General features: G+C 40.7%; 1 protein-coding gene across 5 annotated transcripts in view; it reads right to left on the bottom strand.

Moving 5' to 3' along the window:
- Positions 1-24,099, bottom strand: part of ADAM12 (ADAM metallopeptidase domain 12) — a 177,999-nt gene that overhangs the window by 67,144 nt on the left and 86,756 nt on the right. For 4 of the 5 annotated variants that reach the window (XM_053388910.1, XM_053388914.1, XM_053388911.1 and 1 more), the window contains 3 exons: positions 12,235-12,313; positions 5,743-5,819; positions 1,395-1,578 (listed from right to left, as the gene is read on the bottom strand). In XM_053388910.1, the coding sequence (XP_053244885.1) occupies positions 1,395-1,578; positions 5,743-5,819; positions 12,235-12,313 (340 nt within the window). The remainder of the gene's footprint in view (positions 1-1,394; positions 1,579-5,742; positions 5,820-12,234; positions 12,314-24,099) is intronic. The other variant, XM_053388913.1, reaches the window with a different exon arrangement.

Genomic DNA, 24,099 nt, shown 5'->3' with positions numbered 1-24,099 from the left:
GAGCAGTCTGGGATGTGGTGCTGAGGTCTGCAGGCAAAAAAGTGCTTCTCATCTTCTGCTGGTGGAAGTTTGAATCCAACCCATATGTGTAGTATGTTGGCATAGAATCTGTCACAGCCTTGAAGATCACATATGTTTATACAGTACGTTGCTCATGGCTCCCTCACTTTTATACATTATTTTGCGAGACAGGTTATTCTGATATGGAACTCTATCTCTATCTATTTATAGATGAGCTGTTCTAGTGTTAATGAACTGAAACAGTCTACACATTCATTGTATAGCTGCAGCACATACAATGGTAAAATGGATTTTAGAAGCATGCAGTAAGGAGCAATAATATTTGGAAATGTACCTTTTAATGCTAATACAATGCAAATGCATTTGTTCCATCATATAAATAATACCCCTTGATGTTGGGCTAGGCTGGTGTACCTAATTTGAACTTAATAAAAATGATAAGTGGGTTACATCACCAATGTGCCTTATGCACTACAATACTTCTCATGCAATAAGTACTTTAGACAGATTCTGCTACCACGTTATTCCCGACCCCTCTTTTTAATGCTTACTTAATGCATATATAAATCTGTGGTCTTATTTGCTGTATCTGCCAAAACCTCTTTCCCCATTTCATCACACAGTATGTAGCTCCCATTATCTTGATATGCATTTTTATTCAAGTGATATACCAATGGGGAAAATGTTTGAGACCCTATACTTTAACAGTGTGACTGACTGGGGCATTTATAATTTTTCAACAGCAGAATCTTCCATAATAGTCTTTAGTCATTAGGAAACTCTTTTCCTAAATTTGGAGTTTGTTATTAGAATAGTAACAGAAATCAGGCCACTAGCAGCACTTGTTGATCTGTTGATCTGTTAGCTATCAAAAAGAATTATAGGGACAAACTACAGACGGCAACCTATTTCTGTAAAGCAGAGATAGGCAGCTTATGGCCCTACAGATGCTGCTGGACTGCAGCTCCCATCATTCCTGACCACTGGGCATGCTGACCGGGGTTGACAGGAGTTGGAAGCCCAGAGGGCTACAGGACCCCCACCCTTGCCACAAAGCATTTAGTCATTAAACATTATGCAGACATATTTAACCTTTAGCTGACAAAAGATGCTGCTTAGAAATTCAAGTGGCTTGAATAGTTAATGAGGAAGATTCACAAAATGGAAAAATAAACAGTGGATGCAAACCTTTTCCCGGCAATAGCACAATGTACAAAGTAATCCAGATTTCCCCAATATTCTCTACTTTTGCCATGTATTGGTGCAATATGCTTCAAAACAGACTTTACTCCAAGATATGGAGATGTAATGTCAGATTTGCCTAGATTTGATTCTTTAAAACCATGAAGGAGAAAAGTACAATTTCCACCTACCCTGCTAGCAAATTTCTGGATAAATTGTACGGTATCCTCCGGAGTGATGCCTGAGATGTTGAGATGATGACCACAAGAACCCAGAGCTAGTTTTAAGTCCCTTGCTTGGTAGATTATATGTTCATTTGTAGCACCTTCCAGTGGCTCCAAAATATAGGCATTATCCTCAAACAAAATAAGTCCCCTGTAGTATAAAACAAATAAATGATGCATTCCTTTATAGTGCTATGTTGTGTGCTTGGTTTGCAACAAAGTGACAGATTTTCAATAAGTATGAAAGAATGGCATATGTTTAGATGAAACCCCAATGGGGCACAAACTATAAATTCTGCATACTGTAATCTTGGCATACAGTTCGCTACAATGAATATATTGTTTCTCTCTGCCTAAACCCTGCAGCCCAGTGCCAAACTGCATTTGCATTTTATAGCAATGCATGAACATTCCTCTTCCCAGAGAGGCGACGTCATCTGGCACAGGGCTGGTGCTCAGCAGCTCTGATATTTTGAATTATTATGACTTTACTAAATTGTATTAATTGTATTAATGAATTTATTCTTCTTTGCTTTATTTATATGTTACTGTATTTGATATTATAGTTTTTGCAACTATAATATATATAGATATATTATAGAAATAAAATATAGATATAGATATTATCACAACTATGTTGATTATTGTGAGCTGCTTTCAGCTCAACACTTGTTGGAAAAGTGAATACAAATATCAAATCGATATCAAGTGACCATTGCTCAAGCCTTTGCAGTGTACTTGTTTTGGAAAACTCCAAAGAAAAATTAACAAACAGAAACAACAGTCTTTAAACTCTAGTATGGGCATTCAACGTGCCAAAGGGTATGGCTATCAGCAAATACCAATGAAAACAAAATTAAACAAGGATACAGGATCAATTTAAAAGAACTTTTTTTTTGATCAGTTAATAAGACCAAATTGGTTTGTTGAGAATGATGAGAGTGGGTGCATGAAGAATTCAGCACATATTGTTAAGAGTCTTATAATTACTCCACTATGTGTTCAGCTCAATGCTCGATCAATGATCACTGTGCCAAAAGCACACACCATTTTAAGCAGCTTTGTAACATCATTGTCATCCCACATTTAAGAGTAGAAATTATTCCAAGACAGCTTACAAGGAAAATAAAAAAGACATTAATAAAATCACATTGAAACGACACCAAAAAATGAATGCGTGTTCAGGATTCTTCCCAAGTGCAGCCGGTCTTGTGGGTGGGAAGTTGGGTGGGAACAATCCCAATGGAATAGACTGAAGTCTTCTCTTCTTTGCCTACTTGACTCACTCTCCTTCCTTCACACAGGTTGGAGGGGAGACAGAGAACCCAGGTAGAGCAGGTTTTGAGAGCTGGCTCTGAGATCTTTGAGTGCCTACCTGCTTGCCTGGTGCTCCTGTTCCTTCCCCTTTGTATGTAATGACTTGCAAGTTGGATATGTGAACCAAAACAGGACTGTGTCACCACATGCCCTCCCTGCATTGAGAACGTCCAGTCTACATTCTCACTATGTTCAATGAAGAATGAAATCAAGGAGCCATCCAAGAGAGAGCTCAAAGTACAATTGATGGTGTGGAAGCAAGAAGTCTGTTACTTGCTCCTCTTCAGCTCAAGATCGCTCTTCCACCAATGGGTATCAAACCCATTGCAGGGGCCAACACACAATTTAAATCCTGACAATGAATGTGGATCACCTCCATGAGGGATAACATGAAAACTAGCTCAGTCTTTGTTGCAAAACTGGTATTGAGCTGGAGACGAAGATATCTCCATTTCGTCTAAGCACCTACCTCTCCAGTTTTCATAGTGCAATACAAATCACCTCTCTACACCACACCTGATTCTCCTTCTGCAAGATAGGGATAACACTTAGCTCTCTCAACAGGGTGTTACAAGGCTTAACTAGATCCTTTCAGAAAGCATCTTTAGGAATAAACAGCAATAATTCCTACTGCTTTTGAAAAGTGGCTGCACTCCGGCTTATGTAATTACTGCCAAAAGCTTTGAGCTGTATAAGAGATTCTTTAATTCCTGTATCCAAATAGCTATGAGCTACTGGTACTTAATACACAGTATTAGCTACTTCCCTAGGCAAAGAGAACTTTTCCTGTAAGACCCTGCTCCAGGGAAGCTGGGAGGGCACAGTCTTAAAAATTATGCCAAGCCTACAGGATGATCTAGAATCTTTTATGGGGTAATATAATGATCAGGTTTTACTTATCACATGCCAATCAACACAGCATTCCAATCAAAAATTGTTTCTAAACAACAATTTTCTTTCAAATACTCATCAATAAAATAAAATAATGGAAAGCTATAACATGTGCTATAATTGTCCTTAATTACCAGAGTTATTTTTTCATAGCGTTCCTTCCTTAATCATTGTCTCCATTTTGTCCTTTTTTGAGGACATCAGATTAATAGGTGCCTAATGTGACTTGCTGGCATTGTGGGCTAGCAAGTAGGCAGATGACTTATTTTAAGCACACGTTGATATAATTGCTTTCCTATGAATACTAGGGCTGGAATCCTGCACTCCCTTACCTGGGAGTAAGTTCCATAGAACGAAGAGTAGGATTACTCACCCTCCCACAGAACAAACATTGGAGTGATGTGGCCCTGATCTTAGTTGGTTAGAGTGTGGTGCTGGTAACACCAAGTTTGCAGGTTTGATCCCATAAGGGACAGCTGCATATTCCTGCATGCACCGGGTTGATCCTCAGGGTCCCTTCCAACACTATGATTCTATGATCCTCACTGTGGGAAAGTGCACATTTGCTCATTCTCACTAGTGAAACATGCCAATGATAGGATTGCATCACAATGCTGGTGCAAAGGTGCCAGTCATATCCTTTACCAGCACTGGATTCCTTAAGCTTGACCCTATATACCAGGCATCCCCAAACTCAGCCCTCCAGCTGTTTTTGGACTACAACTCCCATCATCCCTAGCTAACAGGACCAGTGGTCAAGGATGGGAATTGTAGTCCCAAAACAGCTGGAGGGCCGAGTTTGGGGATGCCTGCTATATACTCTTACAGTGGAGTACTCAGAGGATAGGATGTAGTGGTGTTTTAAGTTACCCTCAATAAAGCTGAGAATGACACTGAAGATGACTTATTCAGCAACATGTAAACATTCCTAGTCACTGCGCGTCCTGCAACATAAATGAGACTCTGCAAAGATACAACCAGCAGTGGCCAACAACTTCCCACAGCTGCTAACTTTATGAGAAAGCTTAATTAAATAAATGTGGCACTCTTCTGGGGATTTCCCCCGCTCCCATGTTCATAGCCTTTATAATATCTAAATAATGTGCAAAATGTAGAAGTTTTTGTCTTAATTTTGTTGACAATATAAACTTAAAATAGCTCTGCTTTATTTAAGGTCAGAGAGAATTCTTGATTATTTCCTACTGAGGGCTTCAGTTCTCAGATTTATATTTTATTAGTAATGATAGGTTTTTAAAAGCTATCACATGTTGATCACACAGCAGCACTGAGTGCTAGATTGTCCCCCAAATAAGTTCTTTCTGTAACCACAGTTCATCCCTTCACAGCAGTAGGGAACTGGGGTGACATGGAAGGTTGCAATCCAATGCACACTTACCTGGAATTAAATCCCTAGAAGTAAGTAGCTCAATGGGGCTTACATTCATTCTGAGTAGACACTGTTCGGCTTAACTTTCATGGTGTCAACTAAAGGTCAGTGGGCTTTCTGGTGCAGTATCTGCTTTGCATGTGGTTAAGTCTCAGATTCAATCTCTGGCATCTCCAGGTAGCTTTGATAGACCTCTATCTAAAACCCTGGAGAGCCGCAGCCAGGCAGGGTACGCAATACTGAGTGAGATGGCTCATTGGCCTGACTCAGTATAAAACATTGCTTCCTATGTTCACTTGTGCTGTAAGGTATTTCCTCCATCCCATACCAAGAGACAAGATGGACAAGACTGTACAAAAAACTGCTGATTCAGCATAAAGGGGGGAAAGGGAAGTCAGACACTGTGAAGCTCACTTCTGTTCAATAGGTAGTAAAGAGTCAGGAAAGGATGAACTCTTCCTCTGACTCAGAAGACAAGGTCAATTACATTGTTTTACCACCAGCAGTGAAATAGATCTACCCATTTCAGAAGATAACTGCAGCAGCACAGGGTAGGGGAAACTGCCTGTTCTGCTGTCTGCCAAACCAGGGGTGGGAACCTTTTCCAGCTGTTTCCAAAGCTCTCCCATCCAGAACCATTTCGATGGTGAACAAGACTGCCCACCTGCCAATAATCTGGCAAGGTTAGGTGTTTTCATGATTTAAGGTCGTCCCACTTACCTGAGTCCAGAACATGTACTCAAAGTTACTGCAGACTCGGCATAATCTTGGACATGACCATGGTAGTAGCAATGAGCCTAATTGAACAGAGAATAGTGAGGGGGGAATCAGTATCTATAGCTCAGCTCATTTCATAAGTAATGCTAAACCAAACTACAGTTAAGCATGAACAAACAAGCTGCAGCTCTTCAGAAGGAAAAAACAAGGTTGGTTCACTCTAGACAACCTATAAACTATAGTCATGGTTTGTTCTTGGCTTCTCTAGGTGAAACAAACCGTGAGCCCAGGTTCAGGAATGCCAGCAGGCTTTCCTGGGCCCAGTACACTGTTAACAATAACTAGGGCCAGCTCTAGCTTTCTGGGGGCTCAGACTATCAGTGGGCCTCTTATCCTCAAACCACACACCCCTTCCTCAAGGCCCCCATTGTTGGTTGTTGTTGGTATCCATTTGTCTCAAGAGACATTGGAGTGTGCCTCCAGGGGTGAAGTAAAACCATTGAAGAATAAGAGCATCTGCTGCTGCTGAGACCGGCAACTTGTAACTGCTGATACCTGTGTTACTTCTACTGTGTGAGCAGCACTGAAGTGACTTTTCCAGGGCACAAGCCTGGGCAGTGTGCATGGGGATCCTGGGCTGCCCAGACAACAAGACCCCCACCCCCTCGGCCTCACGGTTGTGCTCCAAAGGAAAGCAGACCAAAACATGTGGCATCAGCTTGGCGGCAGGAGTTGCCAGAAGGAGGTCCCACCCTACGGTTGCTACCTATCCCTAGAAAAGTGGGGTCATCCTTTTTCTTTTTTGGAAAAAAGTGTCCTCCCCCCGTATTCCAACTCCTCCTCCTCCACAAAACTGTGCAGGCAGAGGGTGGGTCCAGTGGGAGGAGGAGAATGAGAGTCGGAGTGGGAGTTTGTGAGGGAGAGTGATCACAGGACATGGGCAGAGGGTGGAACGAGGCTGGGAGGAGGAGTTTGAGAGAGAGAGTCTTTGCGTACAGAGGGTGGGGTGCAGGGAGTGAAAGAGGGAGTTTGCAGTGCATGAGCCTGCCATGATGGAGTGTCAGGTTTTGCATGGGAAGGGGGGTGGCAGGTGGGTCGGGTTGCAGGGGCCTAGTGTGGTGCGGGAAAGAGTTTTTGTGCAAGCAGAGAGGGGGGGTTTCCATGGGCAACCAGGAGATAAAGGAAATTTGTTTGTAGATTAGGGGAAAGATAAAGACACCACTATCACCAATTCCTCACTGAGAGCATCCTTAAAAGAGCTGTCCGTCTTTGCATGCTGCAGTGTTTGGCGGGAAAGCTTTCCTAAGATGGTTCCTTAGAAGGCTTAGTTGGTCATTCATGCTCAGTCATGGTTTGGTTTAGAATTAAATGTGAACCAGGTCAGTATGTGTGCTCTTATTGTTGACACACAAAACTTTATGTTCCTCTTAATGGAAAAGCCTTCTCTGAATTCAGGCTATTAAGGAAATAACCTGAAATAATCATTTTACCTGTTTGTATTTAATGCTGGATTAAAATGAGCTTATGCCAATAATGACACTGTGCCTCATTCAATAAAAGACAAAGATCAAACAAGTATTTAAAACATTTCTTTATGAGAAGCCTGCTCTTTTAATTATGTTATTGGAAAACTATGATGGGAAGCATTTTGTAAAATTAAACAGCAGAGCAAATTACACTGTCATTCACCTTTAGGCTTTCACTGTAAGATGTAAATTGTCGTTAGTAATATGAGGGAGATCCATAAGACATAATTAAGCATACTGTGCAATGTAATAAAACAATTTCCTGGTTTTATAGCTCCAGAAGAAGAAAAAATCGTGTGAAAAGAAATTGGGAGGCTGAAAGCATTTTATTAAACTATGCTGACTTGGAAGTGGTGTGTTATTAAGAACAGGGATAACAGAGAACTGTATTTTCAGCAGCAACAACCCTGTTATGTTTTGTGGCTGGGTTATTGTATTTCTTTAATAAAACCAGCTGCTTACAAAGGACAACCACAACAAAAGATACATACTCAGTAAAGATGCACATTTGCTATTGTTGATGAAAGGTAATACCATATTTCCAATTATAGACCTGGCTGGAAAATAATGATTATATTATGTCCAGCATTTCTTTTTCTTTTTCATTTTTCACTCCTTTGAATACCATATGGAAGCAAATGCCTCACTGTCAAAGGTTGCTATCTTATTAGTGCAAGGGAAAGTTATCACTCATATTTCAACCTGACAGTCATCTTACTTCGCCTCTTATTACTTGGTTCATTCACATCTAAGCTGCATTAATTAACCTTTTCAGTTTCAGGGCATGGTTTTCAATTACATAGTCTCAGACAGAAGGCTTCTAAAGACCACCTTGATTTTGCTGGTGAAAGCAATAACATGAAAAGATCAGGGTTGAGTTTTAATAGTTCAGGAGCATGAATTTTTGGCAAATTCGATTACACTATAAAGAAAATATTAGTTTAGCGCCAGAGTATTTCTTCTTTTCTTTTCTTTTCGATGGAAATGAAACTGTACACAGTGAGAAGGTTATAATGTGTTTGCAGCACACATGCATGGGTAAAACTCATGTTATAAATTAAATGGCAATCTCAAGATATGTCTAGATCTTTTAAAACCTGAACTAGAAAAACAAACAACAAATTTATTGTTAATAAAATGTAAAATAGCAAACTTTTAAAATGCGTGGTTGATATCCAATGTAAGTCATATTCAGCTAGAGCAGACCCATTGAAATCAAAATATATAAGCCTGTTTATTTAAATGGGGATATTTAGAGTATGACTAAAGTTGGATATCACCTTGTGGATATATAATTTATGTTAAAGGTTTTTATAAACTGCCCAGCTTATAAAATATTAAGGCAATGTAGAGAAAACAAAAAAATAAATCTAAAATACACACCAGAGTAAAACTGTTAAAATAACAGCACAACACTAAAAAATAATCAGAGCACAGTAATTTAAAAATTCATTTAGCATGCATGTGAAAGAGCAGATTGTATGAGCATGCCTTAGTTGGTGATGGATTCCACATGAGATGAGACTTATCTATCATCTATCTATCTATCTATCATATATATATATAAACAATGTTATGTTTTTAAAAATTATAAACCAGAGGCTTAAACTCAGTCCCCTTTAAGTGTCCATCTTCTCTCTGACAAGAGAAGACAGGAGGTACAGTGAACACTAGAATCCAGGGAGAAGACACAATGATCTGAAGGGAAACAGGATGGTATTAAACATTCCCCAGTAAAACCTATATTTATGCTGTCATTAGTTTTGCACCAAGCTAGAGCACATCTATGACTGTCGAAAAACTGAGAGCTAATATTAAAACATACATGCATAATTTCTACTGTCATAGATGCTAAATCAAGGAATCAAGCCATGTAAGTTTTTCTTGCCAAATAAGCCACTCCTCATTTTTGGCATTGATCATGCCAGGTAGGATGAAGTAAGGGATAGATCAATTAGACATCCTTGTTGATATCCAATAGTAGTGTTTGACTCACAAACCCCCAGATGTATTTTTATTTTATTCTTTTGTATATTTGGGGATCCAGATAATGAACAGCAATGATATATTTTTTCCTTAATTCAATGACCCAAGACCTTAAGTTGGGTGGTGATAGTGCCAGCTCCCATGCTAATTCCCACTGGTCCAAACAGCACAGTGGAGGAATTAGCATGGCCTGCACAAGGGAATAATGTACACAGCATCCTCTCCACACATGCCATCCAAATATGTTAACGAACATGTTTAGTACTTGTATGTTTTGCTCTACTGGATAAAGAGCAGTTTGGGGGATTAATTTTATTCAGGAAAACAGTGGGGGGAAGAGTTATCCCATCTGCATGCACTGAGGCAGGCTTCCTTAAACTCGGCCCTCCAGATGTTTTTAGCCTACAACTCCCATGATCCCTAGCTAGCAGGACCAGTGGTCAGGGATGATGGGAATTGTAGTCTCCAAACATCTGGAGGGCCGAGTTTGAAGAAGCTTCCACTGAGGTCTCTTGATTGGGGCACTGGAGGGTGTTTAAGCTATTTTTAAAACCTATAAGATGTATGATAATGGCTTTCTCATCATCTTATCTACTTTCTAGGTGAAAACCATGCTTCACAAAAATCAGAATTAAAATCAAAAGTCAGCAGTATAGAACACTCTGGATGAAGCTTTACTTAGCAACACTTCCTTAATTCTGAGATTTTGCAGAGGTAAAAATATCTAAAATTAGTAGCAGCTCACTTTCACTATTTGAAACTAGCAGTGAATATTTCACAAACTGTGGTGACAACATGCTTTATTTGCAGGAAAACGTATTTTTACAATAAATATATGTGTAAGCATTAAAATGTTGGGAGTGCAAGATACACTGCATTTTGGTATCAAAAAGGGTTTTACTGCAATATTTAAAAAACTGTTTTAACTGGTTAGTCTACCAGGGTATAAATTGCTGCTTCAATTGTTCACCTTAATGGCTAATTAAAAAAAACTTTAAAAAACCTTATGGCTCCAATCTAAGACAAGAGGCGTCATGAACCTCCATTTACTACTGTCTTATTAAGGAACTTAACAAGATGTGTAATGCTTCTACTTCTACATCAAACATATACATTTTTAAAATGCAGTTAAGCTGGATCTAATCAGCAGATAAAAGTAAAATGTAGTAATCCAGACCAGCCACTGTACTGTTTTAATTAAGAAGGATCTTAATTTGAGTCAGCAGTGTGATGCAGCAACAACAAAAAAAGCTAATGCTATTCTAGAGTTGTTTGACAATGAAACCGACTCCCTCAGAAGGTGGTGGATTCTCCTTCCTTTGAGGTTTTTAAGCAAAGGAATGATGGTCATCTATCACGGATGCTTGAGTTGAAATTCCTGCATTGCAGGGGATTAGACTAGATGACTTCCAAGTCTATAATTCTATGATTCTAAGTTTTAAATACAAGTGGGACAGGAAAATACAATTGCTCCAATGCATCTCTATATATTTATAGAAACAAAAGTATATAATTCCTTCTGAGGAAAGATCAGGTAAGATAGGGAACTTTTTCCAGTCCTTCTCCCCCCCCCCCCAAAATAAGACCTACAGTGATGGAAAATTTTGTTTTGCTGGGCAGGTTGGGTAACTAAGTGTTTTCTTTTTCTTTTTCCTTGCTAGCAAATGGTTAATGAATGGCAGCTTCTGATTGGCTAGGGTTCCAGGAGAGGGAGTTTAAAAGATAGTTGAGTAGGTTGGGAGATAGGGAGTGAGAGGAGAGAGAGTTGGTTCTGGGTAGAAACATCCGCTCTGGGGAATATATCAAAAGCTAGAGAAATAAGTCTGAGCTTAGTGTGAAGGACAGTGTGTGGTGTCCTGTACAAGTAATTAGGCCAGGAATTAACAGTCTACTTAGGTCTCATTCCTGTCAGGAGGGGAGAGATTCTTCTACAAAAAGAGAAGGCTCCCAAACCAGTTAAGAGGGGTGTGGAGATCCCTTGGGTCTGTTTCTTGGAGTACCTCAGGAATAAGGGGTGTGCAACTGACAGGAAGTACCACCTTGTTTAAGAACCAAAGTATAAAGCAGCAACAGCTGTGCAACAGCTGAGAAAGAAGTGAAGTGAAATTACTGGAAATAAGCTGAGCATTTACCCTTTAGTCTAAAAACCTGTAAGATCTACCTGAAGTGAAGTAACTGAACATAAGCAACTGAAGTTTAAAAGAAGCTATGTTTTATTAGAAGTCCATAACATCAGTTAGATTTAGTATAAATACTATTAGGTGAACAGTTACCTGAAATAACATAATCTGAAGTACCTACTTTGTGTCATAAACTTCCTTTGTTTAATAAAATCTTTCTTATTTGATCAAATCCTGCCTGAGACTCCAAATCATTAAGTTTTCCCTCACCCAAGTCCCCCACTAGATAATCTGGGGTAATTTGTAGAAATTCGTGTAATTGGTGTACTGTGAGGTGGTCGCACTATATTTAAGTGAGGGCCGGCCCAACGGCGCCAGGGGGAAAAGTGCCTTTGCGCTGTCGCACCTACATTATGGTCTAATTCAATGAAAAGAAAGAAAGAAAGAAAGAAAGAAAGAAAGAAAGAAAGAAAGAAAGGAAGGAAGGACAACATTTGGCTTCCGCATTGCAGAAGGCCTCAAATGCCTTGTAAATCCCTTTTTGAGAGCTCCCACATTGCAGAAGCTGGATCTCATGCGTTATCTTTGCATACTTGCAGGTTACAAAGAACTTCTAATGGGCACATGTCCAAAGGCGTTTTAAGTGCACAAAACTTATAACTATTAAAGCCCCTCCCATCATGCGCTACTTAGGACATTTCCTTCCACAGATGTGCATTTTGAACAAAGAAACCTGAAAACTGCCTAAACAGTGATTTCAAATCAAAGGTAGCTGACCACTCTATTTCATAGTTCCCCTTCTGTTCTTTTAATGACCAAGTATTGCACACCTACCTCCCCACAGATGAAGTCACAAAACTTACCGTGTAATTACGCGCAAGAACAGCACCAGTACCATCTTCCAAATAGTGTGTTTCTGTGAAGTTGCCAGCAAAAAGGTCGCTGGAAAAAAAAAGAGGATATCTTAAAACATAATTTCAAGACCAAATATTTATTACTTAATTACTTTTTAAAACAAAATTAAAGTGGAAGAGTTGAAAGCTCAATAATGGAATAAAATACAGTGGTACCTCGGGTTACATACGCTTCAGGTTACATACGCTTCAGGTTACAGACTCCACTAACCCAGAAACAGTGCTTCAAGTTAAGAACTTTGCTTCAGGATGAGAACAGAAATCGTACTCCGGCAGCGCGGCGGCAGCAGGAGGCCCCATTAGCTAAAGTGGTGCTTCAGGTAGTTATAATACTGAACAAAGTCTGTGCACGTTGTTATAAGGGGATTTACTACAAGTTTTTATAAATTAGCCTCTCTGATTGCAAAATCACTGAGTGGCTATTATGAGGTGATTATTTATGAATTCAGATTTATTTAATATGTAATACTTAACCTACCCTGTGTACTTTATTGATGTATCCCCTACTTAAATATTTCAGATGAACTGCTTTTTTCTAGTAGAAAATGCTTTGAGATTTTTATGCATCATGTCAAATTAACAAGGCAAAAATGTAGACTTTAAGCTGCCTCAAAGACAAATTCCACTCTGTCTCAAATTTACAAATATTGTGAGTGAGGCTGATGTAACTTCTTAGGTGTATATGCAAACGTCCTAATACTAGCTAAAGTAAGGGTTGGTGTCTTATTCTGGATGTAAGCTCTGGAAAGGGAAAGACTGTCTGTAAAGACTGTCTGTAAGATTGTTTTGTTAATACGCAATAAAAAGTTTTATAAAAGAACAAGAAGCGTTTGTGTGGTGATCTGAAGAGGACAACGACCAGGCCTGACACAGATGTCACTGCAACTTAATTGCTGAAAATTTAGCATGCAATGTAAAGTTTTTAAAATCTAATTATGCCAGTCTGAGTTCTGGAACAGAAGACAGTTCCTTAGAATTTCTATGGCTTCCAAAAACGACACTATTCCTATAATGATCAGTCTTGTTTCAGAACTCGATTCTTGTAGCACCTACTGAGTTACATGATTGACTGAGCTCATGATTAGCGGCTACTACTTCAAAATAAGGGGAGCAACCTAGTTCTCTCAAAACTTGGGGAAATTTTATACTTATAGGTTCTCTACTGCAGTAACCATGAGAAATAACCCAAGGACACTCCATTGTTATACATTCCAATTAAAACTAATACCGCCACTGAACATGGTCGCTACAATTTTCTGCCAGAAGCAATATTCCTGAAGGTGGAACTTTGCCTTTTTCTATATGTATATTATGCCCTTATAAAGAAATGTGCTTCTTAGCCAAAGGGCCGTTTCTTCTTGAAGTAGTGGCAAAAAATAGAGAGAGGGAGTGGTAACTGCATGTCAGTTATTTGGAATGGAAAGTCGCAGAGGATTAAGACAGAAGTATTATTACAACAGCATATCCTATATTTTCTATGCACCACATTTTATAAATGTGTTGTATAAAAATGTTGCAAGTAAACAAATAAATGAATGAAATATTTGTGCAGACAGAATGTACATGGGAAAGGGGTGGGGTAATGCTTGCTGGCTCCAGAACCTACATAATCATTAATTAAAACTTCAGAACAGAACCTATTGGCATACAAAGTGGAGTAATCACCTGTAAACAACTTGTATCACATGGTTTATGGATCATCAGTATTGTCTCAAGCAAAAGAATATGCTTCAACCTTCAAATAAAGTAGCCTTCATTCAGTTGCAAATATTTATGCTTGAAAGTTGGGTTAGGGGATGAAGGGGGGGGAGAGGACCTTGAATATATTCATAGCAACTATGTGAAAACAATATATGTGAGAAAGGTTCTCTTTTTCTTTCTTTCTGGGAACTTACAACCACCTGAAGAGGAATTTGTGTATGAAAACAGAATAAATGGAAAGTTAATACACTGTGGCAGCGGTGGTGGTGGGGGACCCTGTACTGGTAATACAGGTGGAAAAAGAACTCTTGGGGGGGGGAATTCCTGCACAACTGAGCAGGCTAGGAAGAGCTAGGATAAATGTTCAAGAACTACTGTAGAAGGAGGCTTCACAAAACAAACTCCTTTATTGCCACTTTATCAGAAAGTCAGCATGTTTCTCTGCTGGTAGCCAGCAAAGAACTTCAAACGGGAATTGGTCTTCATAAAAATAATACTAACCCTTTCCTTTTCTGACTCAAGCTCTCAGGAAGATTTAAAGTCAAAACAAGTAAGAACAAGTAACATTAAAAACAAACAAACCCCAAAACCCTGAATCCCTCAAATACGATGCCTTGCAGAAACCCTAAACTCAAGCCCAAACTCCTTTGGGTATGCAGAGCTAGTATTTGGACCCTGACCTTAGAGTACACAGGTCAATGCATATGTCCCTGATGGCATAGTAACTAACATCATGCCCTTCAGGGCTTCATGTGGATAAGTGATGTGGAACAGATGTGTGATTAATGACATTAGTCCTCATGAGCTTGAACATTCATTCATTCATTCATTCACTGAATTTTTATCTCACCCTTCCTCCCGAAGGAACCCAGTCACTCATGCAGAAAACTCACTGAAATGTTTCTACAACTATGCGTGAAAGTCATTTTAGGTGGCAACCAGCCCGCTGCACCCTAGGTGAATGAAACAGAAGGAGAGGATATAGGCTGCTACTGCTGCTGTATTTGCTATTATTAAAATTTACAGGCACCAACATATTTCTGACTGTCTGGTAGGGATAGAAACAGGAACCCTTGACTCCGTGAGCAACTACCTCATGTGGGAAGGCACCAGAGTTTCACTTTAGAGCATCTTCTAGAACAGTAAAGTACTTGAGGCCAGCAGTCATCCTAGGCAGGAAGGGCTTCCTGTTTGAACAGGAACTTTGAGCAACCATGGTCTTCCTGGTACATCTCCATGCATTTTGCTGACTTTGACTCCCCTTTGACATCTGCCCATAGTTCAGGACTAGCACCACCTAAGAAACCTGGCACCAAGTATTTACAGGACGTTACTTATACCTGTTAAAGTCAATCAATATTCTACCATTGTATATGACTATATACAGCAACAATGTAGAGCAGTATTCTTTGCAGGTGTTTCATTGACCTAGGTTTCAGAGAGCAGATTGGTTTTAAAAAGCAATGGATAAAAAGATACAGGGCTACCTCGGTTTACAAACTTACCCCGTTTCGGAAGTCCGTTCTTAAACTGAAGCCATTCTTAAACAGAGGCGCGCTTTCCCTAATGAGGCCTCAAATCCATTCAGATTCCATTCTTAGACTGAGGTAAAGTTTGCAAACCGGGACACTACTTCCGGTTTCGCAGAGTTCGTAAACCGAATATTTCTTAAGCACGGCTGTTCTTAAACCGAGGTACCACTGTACTATAGAGTTGCAAAAATCAAAGGAATCTTTTGTGTAAGTAGAAATATTTTGTTTTGTTTACTTAAACAGAACTTAAGATTCTACTGCAAGAATCCTCCTTTGCCCCTTCCTCCTCTAAATGTGATGTACTGTATTTTACTCTTCAGTCTTGTTCTATGTTTTTTGATAGTGCTCTGATAGCTAAATGAAAAGGTGAGTCCTGAACACCATAGCCTCTAGGGTAGACACTTCTCTTTTTCTGGTAGAAGCAGCAGTTATCTCCTCCTTCGAAAACGACTTTAAAAGCTGCCCAGTGGAATAAACACTTAGTGCTGGTACAAGGAGATTTACAAGTCATGTGTGGGCACTTCTCTGAAGGGTTATCAACAGTAAGTACAACAAGCACTCAAGTTCAGCAAGAAGGAAAGGTGTGTGCAGAGGTTGTATCATGCATGGCACTCATGCTTAACGATCAAACACCACATTTGACACATGTATCCATTAGATAATTTGTCTCCCTTTGGAAAGAGATGTAATTTACAGAATTGATTTATATTTCTTCCTGCACCTCTCTGGTAAAGGAAAGGCGATAAATAAAAGAAAGTAAACCAATTTAGATGGTAATCTTATTAACATAATTGAATGAATGCAACTAAGAAAAGACACGGGTTAAAACAACATTAATTCATCATACTTGGGGATCTACCATATGTTTTGTCACCACACTTAGGAAAAAGAGCACATCTCTTTGTACAGTTCCTCTTTTCAGCTTGCTATATGGGTTCCTACCAGAAGATAAGTGATAACTTTGAATGCTGGGACAAGGTTTTCTCAGCTGTGGCCTCCCTGTTATTGAATAAATTCCCTAATTAATCCTCTGAAGCCCAAATTAGTAAAAATAAAATAAAAGTTTTCCTCTTTTGTCAGGCTTTCAAGGATGTACTCTAATTTAGGACTAAACTAGATTATACAGTAAACATGTGGTTACATTTTCCATATCAAGTGCTTTTCCTTTTAAACTACTGTGCCTGTTTTCCATTCTTTCCATACCTCTCCAAAATTTCCCTGTGTTCCATCTTTAACAAATTCTTCTCTGGGATAAGCTTAAAAATAATTTCCATAAGAGAATTCCACCATAAGCACTATATTATCAATTTGTCCCTTGGCACAGGGATATTCCCAGGGGAGCTGAAGGAAGCAATGGTGTGTCCGCTCTTACAGAAAACTTCACTAGATCCCTTAGACCTATCCAATTACCACCCAGTTTCAAATCTCCCTTATCTGGGTAAGGTAATTGAGAGAGCAGTTGCTGAACAGCTTGGTAGGTTTCTGGAGGAAACATCGACTTTAGATCCATTTCAGTCCGGTTTCCGTCCTGGTTTGGGACCGAGACGGCTCTGGTTGCCCTAACGGATGATCTCCGCAGACAACTGGATTGAGGCGGGTTGGGACTGCCGATTCTCTTAGATTTGTCAGCAGCCTTTGACATGGTCGATCACGATCTTTTGGACCACCGCCTTGCCGACGTGGGGATACAGGGCATAGCCCATAAATGGCTGTGCTCTTTTATCTCTGGTCGGGGACAGAGGGTGGCACTAGGGAGGGAGATGTCGCACCACTCCTTGGTGTGTGGAGTGCCGCAGGGCGCAATCCTCACCCTGATGCTTTTTAACATCTTTATGCGCCCCCTTGCCCAAATTGTCCGGGGCTTTGGGCTGGGTTGTCACCAATATGCTGATGACACTCAGCTCTATCTGCTGATGGATGGCCATGCCGACTCGATCCCGGACACACTGACTAGATGTTTGGAAGCTGTGGCTGGATGGTTTCGTGGGAGACGATTGAAACTAAATCCTTCGAAGACAGAGGTCCTCTGGCTGGGTCGGGATGGTATGGGGATGAGGGACCAACTCCCTTCTCTTATGGGGGCCCAATTAGTGCCACTGCCTTCCGTTAAGAGTTTGGGTGTAATCCTTGACACCTCCCTTTCCATGGAGGTGCAGGTTACAGCAACAGCCAAGGCGACATTTTTCCACCTTCGCCGCATCAAGCAATTGGTCCCTTACCTTTCCTGCCCCAACCTGGCCACAGTGTCCATGCGGTGGCCACCTCCAGGCTTGACTACTGTAATTCACTCTACACGGGGCTGCCCTTGAAGCTGTCTCAGAAACTCCAGCGGGTGCAGAATGCTGCAGCGAGACTCCTCATAGGGTCTCTGCTATGGGAGCATATTCACCCAGGGCTTTTCAAGCTGCACTGGCTCCTGGTGGAGTACAGGGTCGGATTTAAGGTGCTGGTTTTGACCTTTAAAGCCCTTCACAGCCTAGGACCCTCGTACCTATGGGACCGCCTCTCCTGGTATGCCCTACGGAGGACCTTAAGGTCCATATATAGCAACACCCTAGAGGTCCCGGGCCCTAAGGAAGTTAGATTAGCCTCAACCAGAACCAGGGCCTTCTCAACACTGGCTCCAGCCTGGTGGAACACTCTGTTTCATGAGACCAGGGCCCTGTGGGATCTGATTTCTTTCTGCAAGGCCTGTAAGACAGAGTTGTTCCACCTGGCCGTTGGCTTAGAATCAGTTTGATTCCCTCCCCCTCTTTCTTTTTCCTTTCTCCTCCTATGAAGAGGCTGCATCCTAATGTTTTAATGTCATATTTTAATCTTTTTAAATTGTATTTGAATCAACTTGTTTTTATTATTGGTCGTTAGCCGCCCTGAGCCCGGTCTTGGCTAGGTAGGGCGGGGTATAAATAAAAATTTATTATTATTATTATTATTATTATATGAAACGAAACTCTCTCTGTATTTATGATACTTGTAGATAGAAAACTGAACACAGGAAAGATTTATTGGAAAAGGGCTAATAGGTCTGGGTTACTCATACTAGCCCAAAGAAATCAGACTCTCTCACACACACATGTGCTTCCAAGAGAACAAATGATACTGATTGTGAATATCAGTTCTATAGATTTAGTGGAAGGTATATTTCAGCACTTGGCAATGGCTGCTTCTTTTATAAGGCATGTGCAGGTATGCACATTTTGAAGGATGGTTATGTTTCCATTTGTGTATGGAAAGTGGAAATTTGGTGAAATTTGGTGTTTAAATGTGACCTGAACTGATTTTGATCCCCAACCCTAGCCAAGTCTACCTCTCCACTCTCTTCATGAAGGCAAAATGTACCCCATGGTAGCCTATGACCAGGGCTGATATGAAATTTTATCTGACCTAATGGAATCCTTTCCAGGCAAGCTGTCCAAATTCACACCCACACTGGGGCCTCTATCAGAAAAAGGACACCAGGTGTACCTCACCTGATCAACCTCATGCCACTTAGAGATGACAGTCATTAAGCAGTATCTTTGCCCCAAGAGTCCTCCCAGCTGGTACACCAAGACTCCCAATGAGACTTTTAAAAAATGTTAATCTATGTTAAATTCATCCCTTCTTCCATCCCCCAACCAACTAGCTGCATTCCATAGAGCACATACAACTGCTGTTATGTGCTCCATATGTGGCGCTACCTGGTTCAGAAGCTGAAGCTAACGCAAAATGCAGTTGTAAGGGTGCTTCGTGGGACACACGCCCTGTAGAACACCCTCCCATCAGATGTCAAGGAAATAAACAACTACCTGTCTTTTAGAAGACATCTGAAGGCAGCCCTGTTTAGGGAAGTTTTTAATGACTGATGTTTTAATGTATTTTTAATATTTTGTTGGAAGCCACCCAGAGTGGCTGGGGAAACTCAGTCAGATGGGTGGAGTATAAATAATAAATTATTATTCTTGTTATTACGACTACAGTGGTACCTCTGGCTACGCACTTAATTTGTTACGGAGGTCCCTTCTTAACCTGAAAGTGTTCTTAACCTGAAGCACCACTTTAGCTAATGGAGCCTCCCGCTGCTACCATGCTGTTGTCGTGCGACTTCTGTTCTCATCCTGAGGCCAAGTTCTTAACCCGAGGTAATATTTCTGGGTTAGTGGAGTCTGTAACCTGAAGCGTATGTAACCTGAAGTGTATGTAACCCGAGGTACCACTGTACAGTGGTACCTCTGGTTACGTACTTAATTGGTTCCGGAGGTCCGTACTTAACCTGAAACTGTTCTTAACCTGAAGCACCACTTTAGCTAATGGGGCCTCCTGCTGCCGCCGCGCCGCTGGAGCACGATTTCTGTTCTCATCCGAAGCAAAGTTCTTAACCTGAAGCACTATTTCTGGGTTAGCGGAGTCTGTAACCTGAAGCGTATGTAACCTGAGGTACCACTGTACGCATATTATACCAGTAATGAAATATCTGCACTGGCTAGTTACCATGTCATGTCATGTTCACCATTTTGCTGTTGACATTTAAAGCAGCAAACAACTTGGGACCAGAAGTCAAGATCTTCAGAGGAGATCCTGCTGGTCATTCCATGACCAGTGGCTTGTCACCTGGTGGCAGCAGAGAAGTGAGCCTTTTCAGTGAAAGCACCCACCCTCTGGAATGCCCCTCTCAAATCTGTGCGGCAGAGACAGTAATGACCTTTAAACACTTCTTACAAAGTTAGATGCTTTGAGAAAAATATAATTTGGTTTGGTTGCTCTTTCTTTTTGTATTTGTCTTCCTGTCTGTTCTTTGACACTGACATTATTTTCTTGCTCTCCACCTAAACTACAAAAAAAAAAAAGGAAAAGACTCTGGATCTACATAATTTGTACTCATTATTGCTTGGTGAGGCAAGCAAGATAGATAATATTTTCAAAATGTATTGAAACTGCTGTTGATATTATAATCGCCTGCTTATGCTGTAGCATCTCCACTTAGGTCATCTTGACCTTTGTAATGGAGGTGGCTGTTCTTTATTCCATTCCTAGCCCTCTTGATTATTATATGTATTCACAGGAATAAACAGGTCTATTAGACATGCTGCTGCTTGCAATAGTTGGCTCACTATGAATATCTGTGGATAGTTAGCAACAGCCTTTTCCAACTCTTGTTTCTCATTACAATATGAAGAACGAAGGAAGCATGTTAATGAGTTCCCCATGCACCTGCTTTGAACATCACCCCACTCATACAATTATTGCATCTTCTTTAAACACATTATATTCTTTCCTTCTGTTTAATTATCTAAAGTGATTCAAAATGCTTTTGGACATTTTCCCATTCAGTGTCTGCATTTTATAATATTCCTATCTGTAACCCTCCTGTAGGCTTTCATGGAGTAAATACAGTGCTGTAAATATTTTTTATTTTTTTTAACCCTGAGATATTGAGGTGTGCTCTCCTAGGTAGGAAAATGACTGTGGAGAAGGGGAAGGAGAGAAACAAGGCCAATCCCTCTTAGGACACCTGGAATTTGCCTGCAGGGTTGTTATTCCAGGCAGGGTCTTCTGTGCATGTTTAGCCTGCCTTACAGTGGGGCAATCACCTTAGGCTTACCCAGGCGGTGAAAGAGGACCTGAAGGTTTGGTTGGCCTTCTTGAAGGTATACAATGGGATTTCTTTTTGCCAAGACCTGCTGGACATGCACTGGGACTTTCTTGTGCATTTGGATGCCTCTAGCAACTTGGGCTTCAGTGTCTACTTCAGGGGTCACTGGTGCTCTAGGCCATGGCCTTTGCATTAGAAGGTGGAAGGGATCACCCATGATCTCACATTTTTTGAATTCTTCCCAATCATGTCAGCAGTGCACATCTAGACTGAGGAGTTCCATGATTCCAGGGTGTGCTTGTGGTCTGACAACCAGGTGGTAGTCAGGGTACTTGCCAACAGTGGCGGAGCTTCACAGGGCATGGCGCGCTGCCCGCAGGGGTGTGACGAATGTCCTGGGGATGGGACACACCGCCCACAGGGGTGGGGCTCGTGTCCTGGGGGCAGGGTGCGCCCCTGTGGAGGCGTGGCACCCAGCACGGTCAGGGGGGCAGCCACGTTGGCACCCTGCCGGGATCACGCTGCCGGGGGCGGTACACTCCCCCCGCACTCCTCTTCCTCTGCCAGTGCTTGCCAAACAGACCTTGCAGTCTGAATGGGTACTGAGGGGTACTGTAATTGGACTACAAATCCCATTGTTCTTACCACTGGCCATGCTGGCTAGAGTTGATGGAAGTTGTAATCCAACCATGTTGGGACTACATGCTAGCTAAACCCGGTTCCTTGTGCAACCCTATATATGTTTAGTTAGAAGAAGATATCCCAAATTAATTCAATAGGGATTACCCCAAGGTAAGCAGGCAAATGGATTGTAACATCAGCTGCCATTAGTCTGCTTTTAGTAGCCCAAACAAATGGAAAATGTCAAGCCCAGGTTTTTAAGTACTGATTGATTGACAGTATTTATGAATCTCTCTTGCAGGGTGATTTATAATCAATGCAAGAGCAAAACATATCAGTTATCAATATAAGCATATACAAACAAAAAAAAATTAGAAAAATAAAACACAGTCATATATTGCTGCTAAGGATCAAACTACAAAAGCATGGATAAATTAAAATGTATTCAACTGACAACTAAAAACAACAATCTGGGAGACTAAGGGGTGATCATTCTAGAGTCAGGTCCTCACTACAGAGAAGTCAATTCTTGCATCATCTCACTACAAATCCTTGTTGGGACCAGAAGCAGAGCCCCACCCTTCTCCACTGGAGAGGATTGTGCTCTTGTAGCTATTTGGTCCCAGAACCATTTAAAGCTTTGTAAACTATTACCAACACCTTGAATTGAGCTTGGCAGGACATAGGCAGCCAGTGGTCTTTGAAAAACAGAGGGAAGTTGTTCTTGGTGAAGCAGTGCAGTCAATCTTTTGCAGCATGTGGATTTATTTAGCAACTTCCGCATCCACCCACCATAGTGCGAAGATCAGGTTTGCAACTGTGGGTCACCTTTACAGCTGGAGCTGGACCTCATAATTGTCCTCTTAGTATTTTTTTCACTGCAGAGTGAAAAGGGAGGAAGAGCTCTGGCAGCTACCCATCAAAATGTTCTGCTGCAGCTGAGCTGGCTCCTAGTCCAGTGAATGAAGTTGCAAAAGTCATATCCTGGAAGTAGTTTTCAGCAAAAAGCAGGCATACTGACCTGTTCAATGGCTGGTTGACCACCTGCTACTATGTGTCAGTGAGGAAATGATGAATAATAGTTCAATAATACTGAGATACATGATTACCAGAGTTAAGCATCTAATTTTCAACATATTTCTAGCACTAATGCAAACTGCCGCTGAAATATATTTGATCATGACTCTGATCTCCGTAGTATCACAATATGAACTGCATTATTAGTGGGACTAAATAAATATCACAGTGTACCATGTAAATTATCAGTCATTGTTGCAGGCTGATAAACATTATAATTTGTGGGCAAAAGTGTATAGTAGAAGGGTGATAAGCAGTGCCAGTCAAAGATTACAGGTCACTTGCCTAGAAGTTGCTTTACTGTATTAGCTTCATTAAGAGATCCATAGAGTGACACAGCAGCACTGTAAGGAAGCCTCTTTCTTAACAGCCAACACAAGCCTCTGGAAACATCCAAGTAGTTGCATTGTCATTTCTTTCTAGTAGGAGATTCCTCCATTTTTAAAAGCTTTCTGACAGCCAACAAAATAAATATCAACAGGTGTAGATTTTTGCAAGATGAATAGTCAATACTCACGAAACAGCAAATGTTTTAATATCTGCCTGACACCCAGCTTTGAAAAACATGAAAACTTCCCCATAAAAAGTGGAACTCTACTTAATAGACACAGAGAAGGGTGTTGACTATCTCAGGCAGCACAAACTATGCATGCCTGCACAATCCTCTCTTCCTAGGATATTGCCACAGAAATAGTCTCTTGTACTTCCAATGTACAAGAAGAAATAGCCCTTACTGTCAAGCAGAGGCTTGACAACCATATGTCAGGAGTGCTCTGATGGTGTTTCCTGCTTGGCAGGGGGTTGGACTCGATGGCCCTTGTGGTCTCTTCCAACTCTATGATTCTATGATTCTACTACTTTCAAAAGTTTCATCAGGAGCATGTAATTTTGTCTTCAAATCGAGGAAGAAATGAGCTTATAATGACATTCAGTCAGTGACCCAGATTTAACCGCTATCTTGTATAAATCATTTTAATTATTTCTATTAACCAAATGCTCAAGAGCATATAGTGCTTTCCAAGTTAAAAAATGCATTGTTAGACATTCTTGGTTCTATGTCTGCTTGAACAGGTCTATCCACATTGGTCAAGCTCAGTATGTATTTCATCCAGCTGACTTTATTTAATTAAAAGTATGCTTTGCTTTGATCATTCCAGATTTTCTGCCTAACAGTGAAAATTGCTGCTCACACTATACAGAGTTTCAGAAAGTCGTAAATCTCTGTGAGCTGAAAAATACAATTACAGGATATTATAGATATATATGAGAAGGTATGTACATGCCTTTCTCTGTAAAGGCAAAATAAAAAAA

The sequence above is a fragment of the Podarcis raffonei genome, chromosome 5 (genome assembly GCF_027172205.1).
Source record: "Podarcis raffonei isolate rPodRaf1 chromosome 5, rPodRaf1.pri, whole genome shotgun sequence".
In the NCBI taxonomy this organism is placed as follows: domain Eukaryota; kingdom Metazoa; phylum Chordata; class Lepidosauria; order Squamata; family Lacertidae; genus Podarcis; species Podarcis raffonei.
The sequence above is the reverse complement of the archived record's forward strand: the minus strand, read 5'-3'. Positions and strand labels throughout refer to the sequence as shown.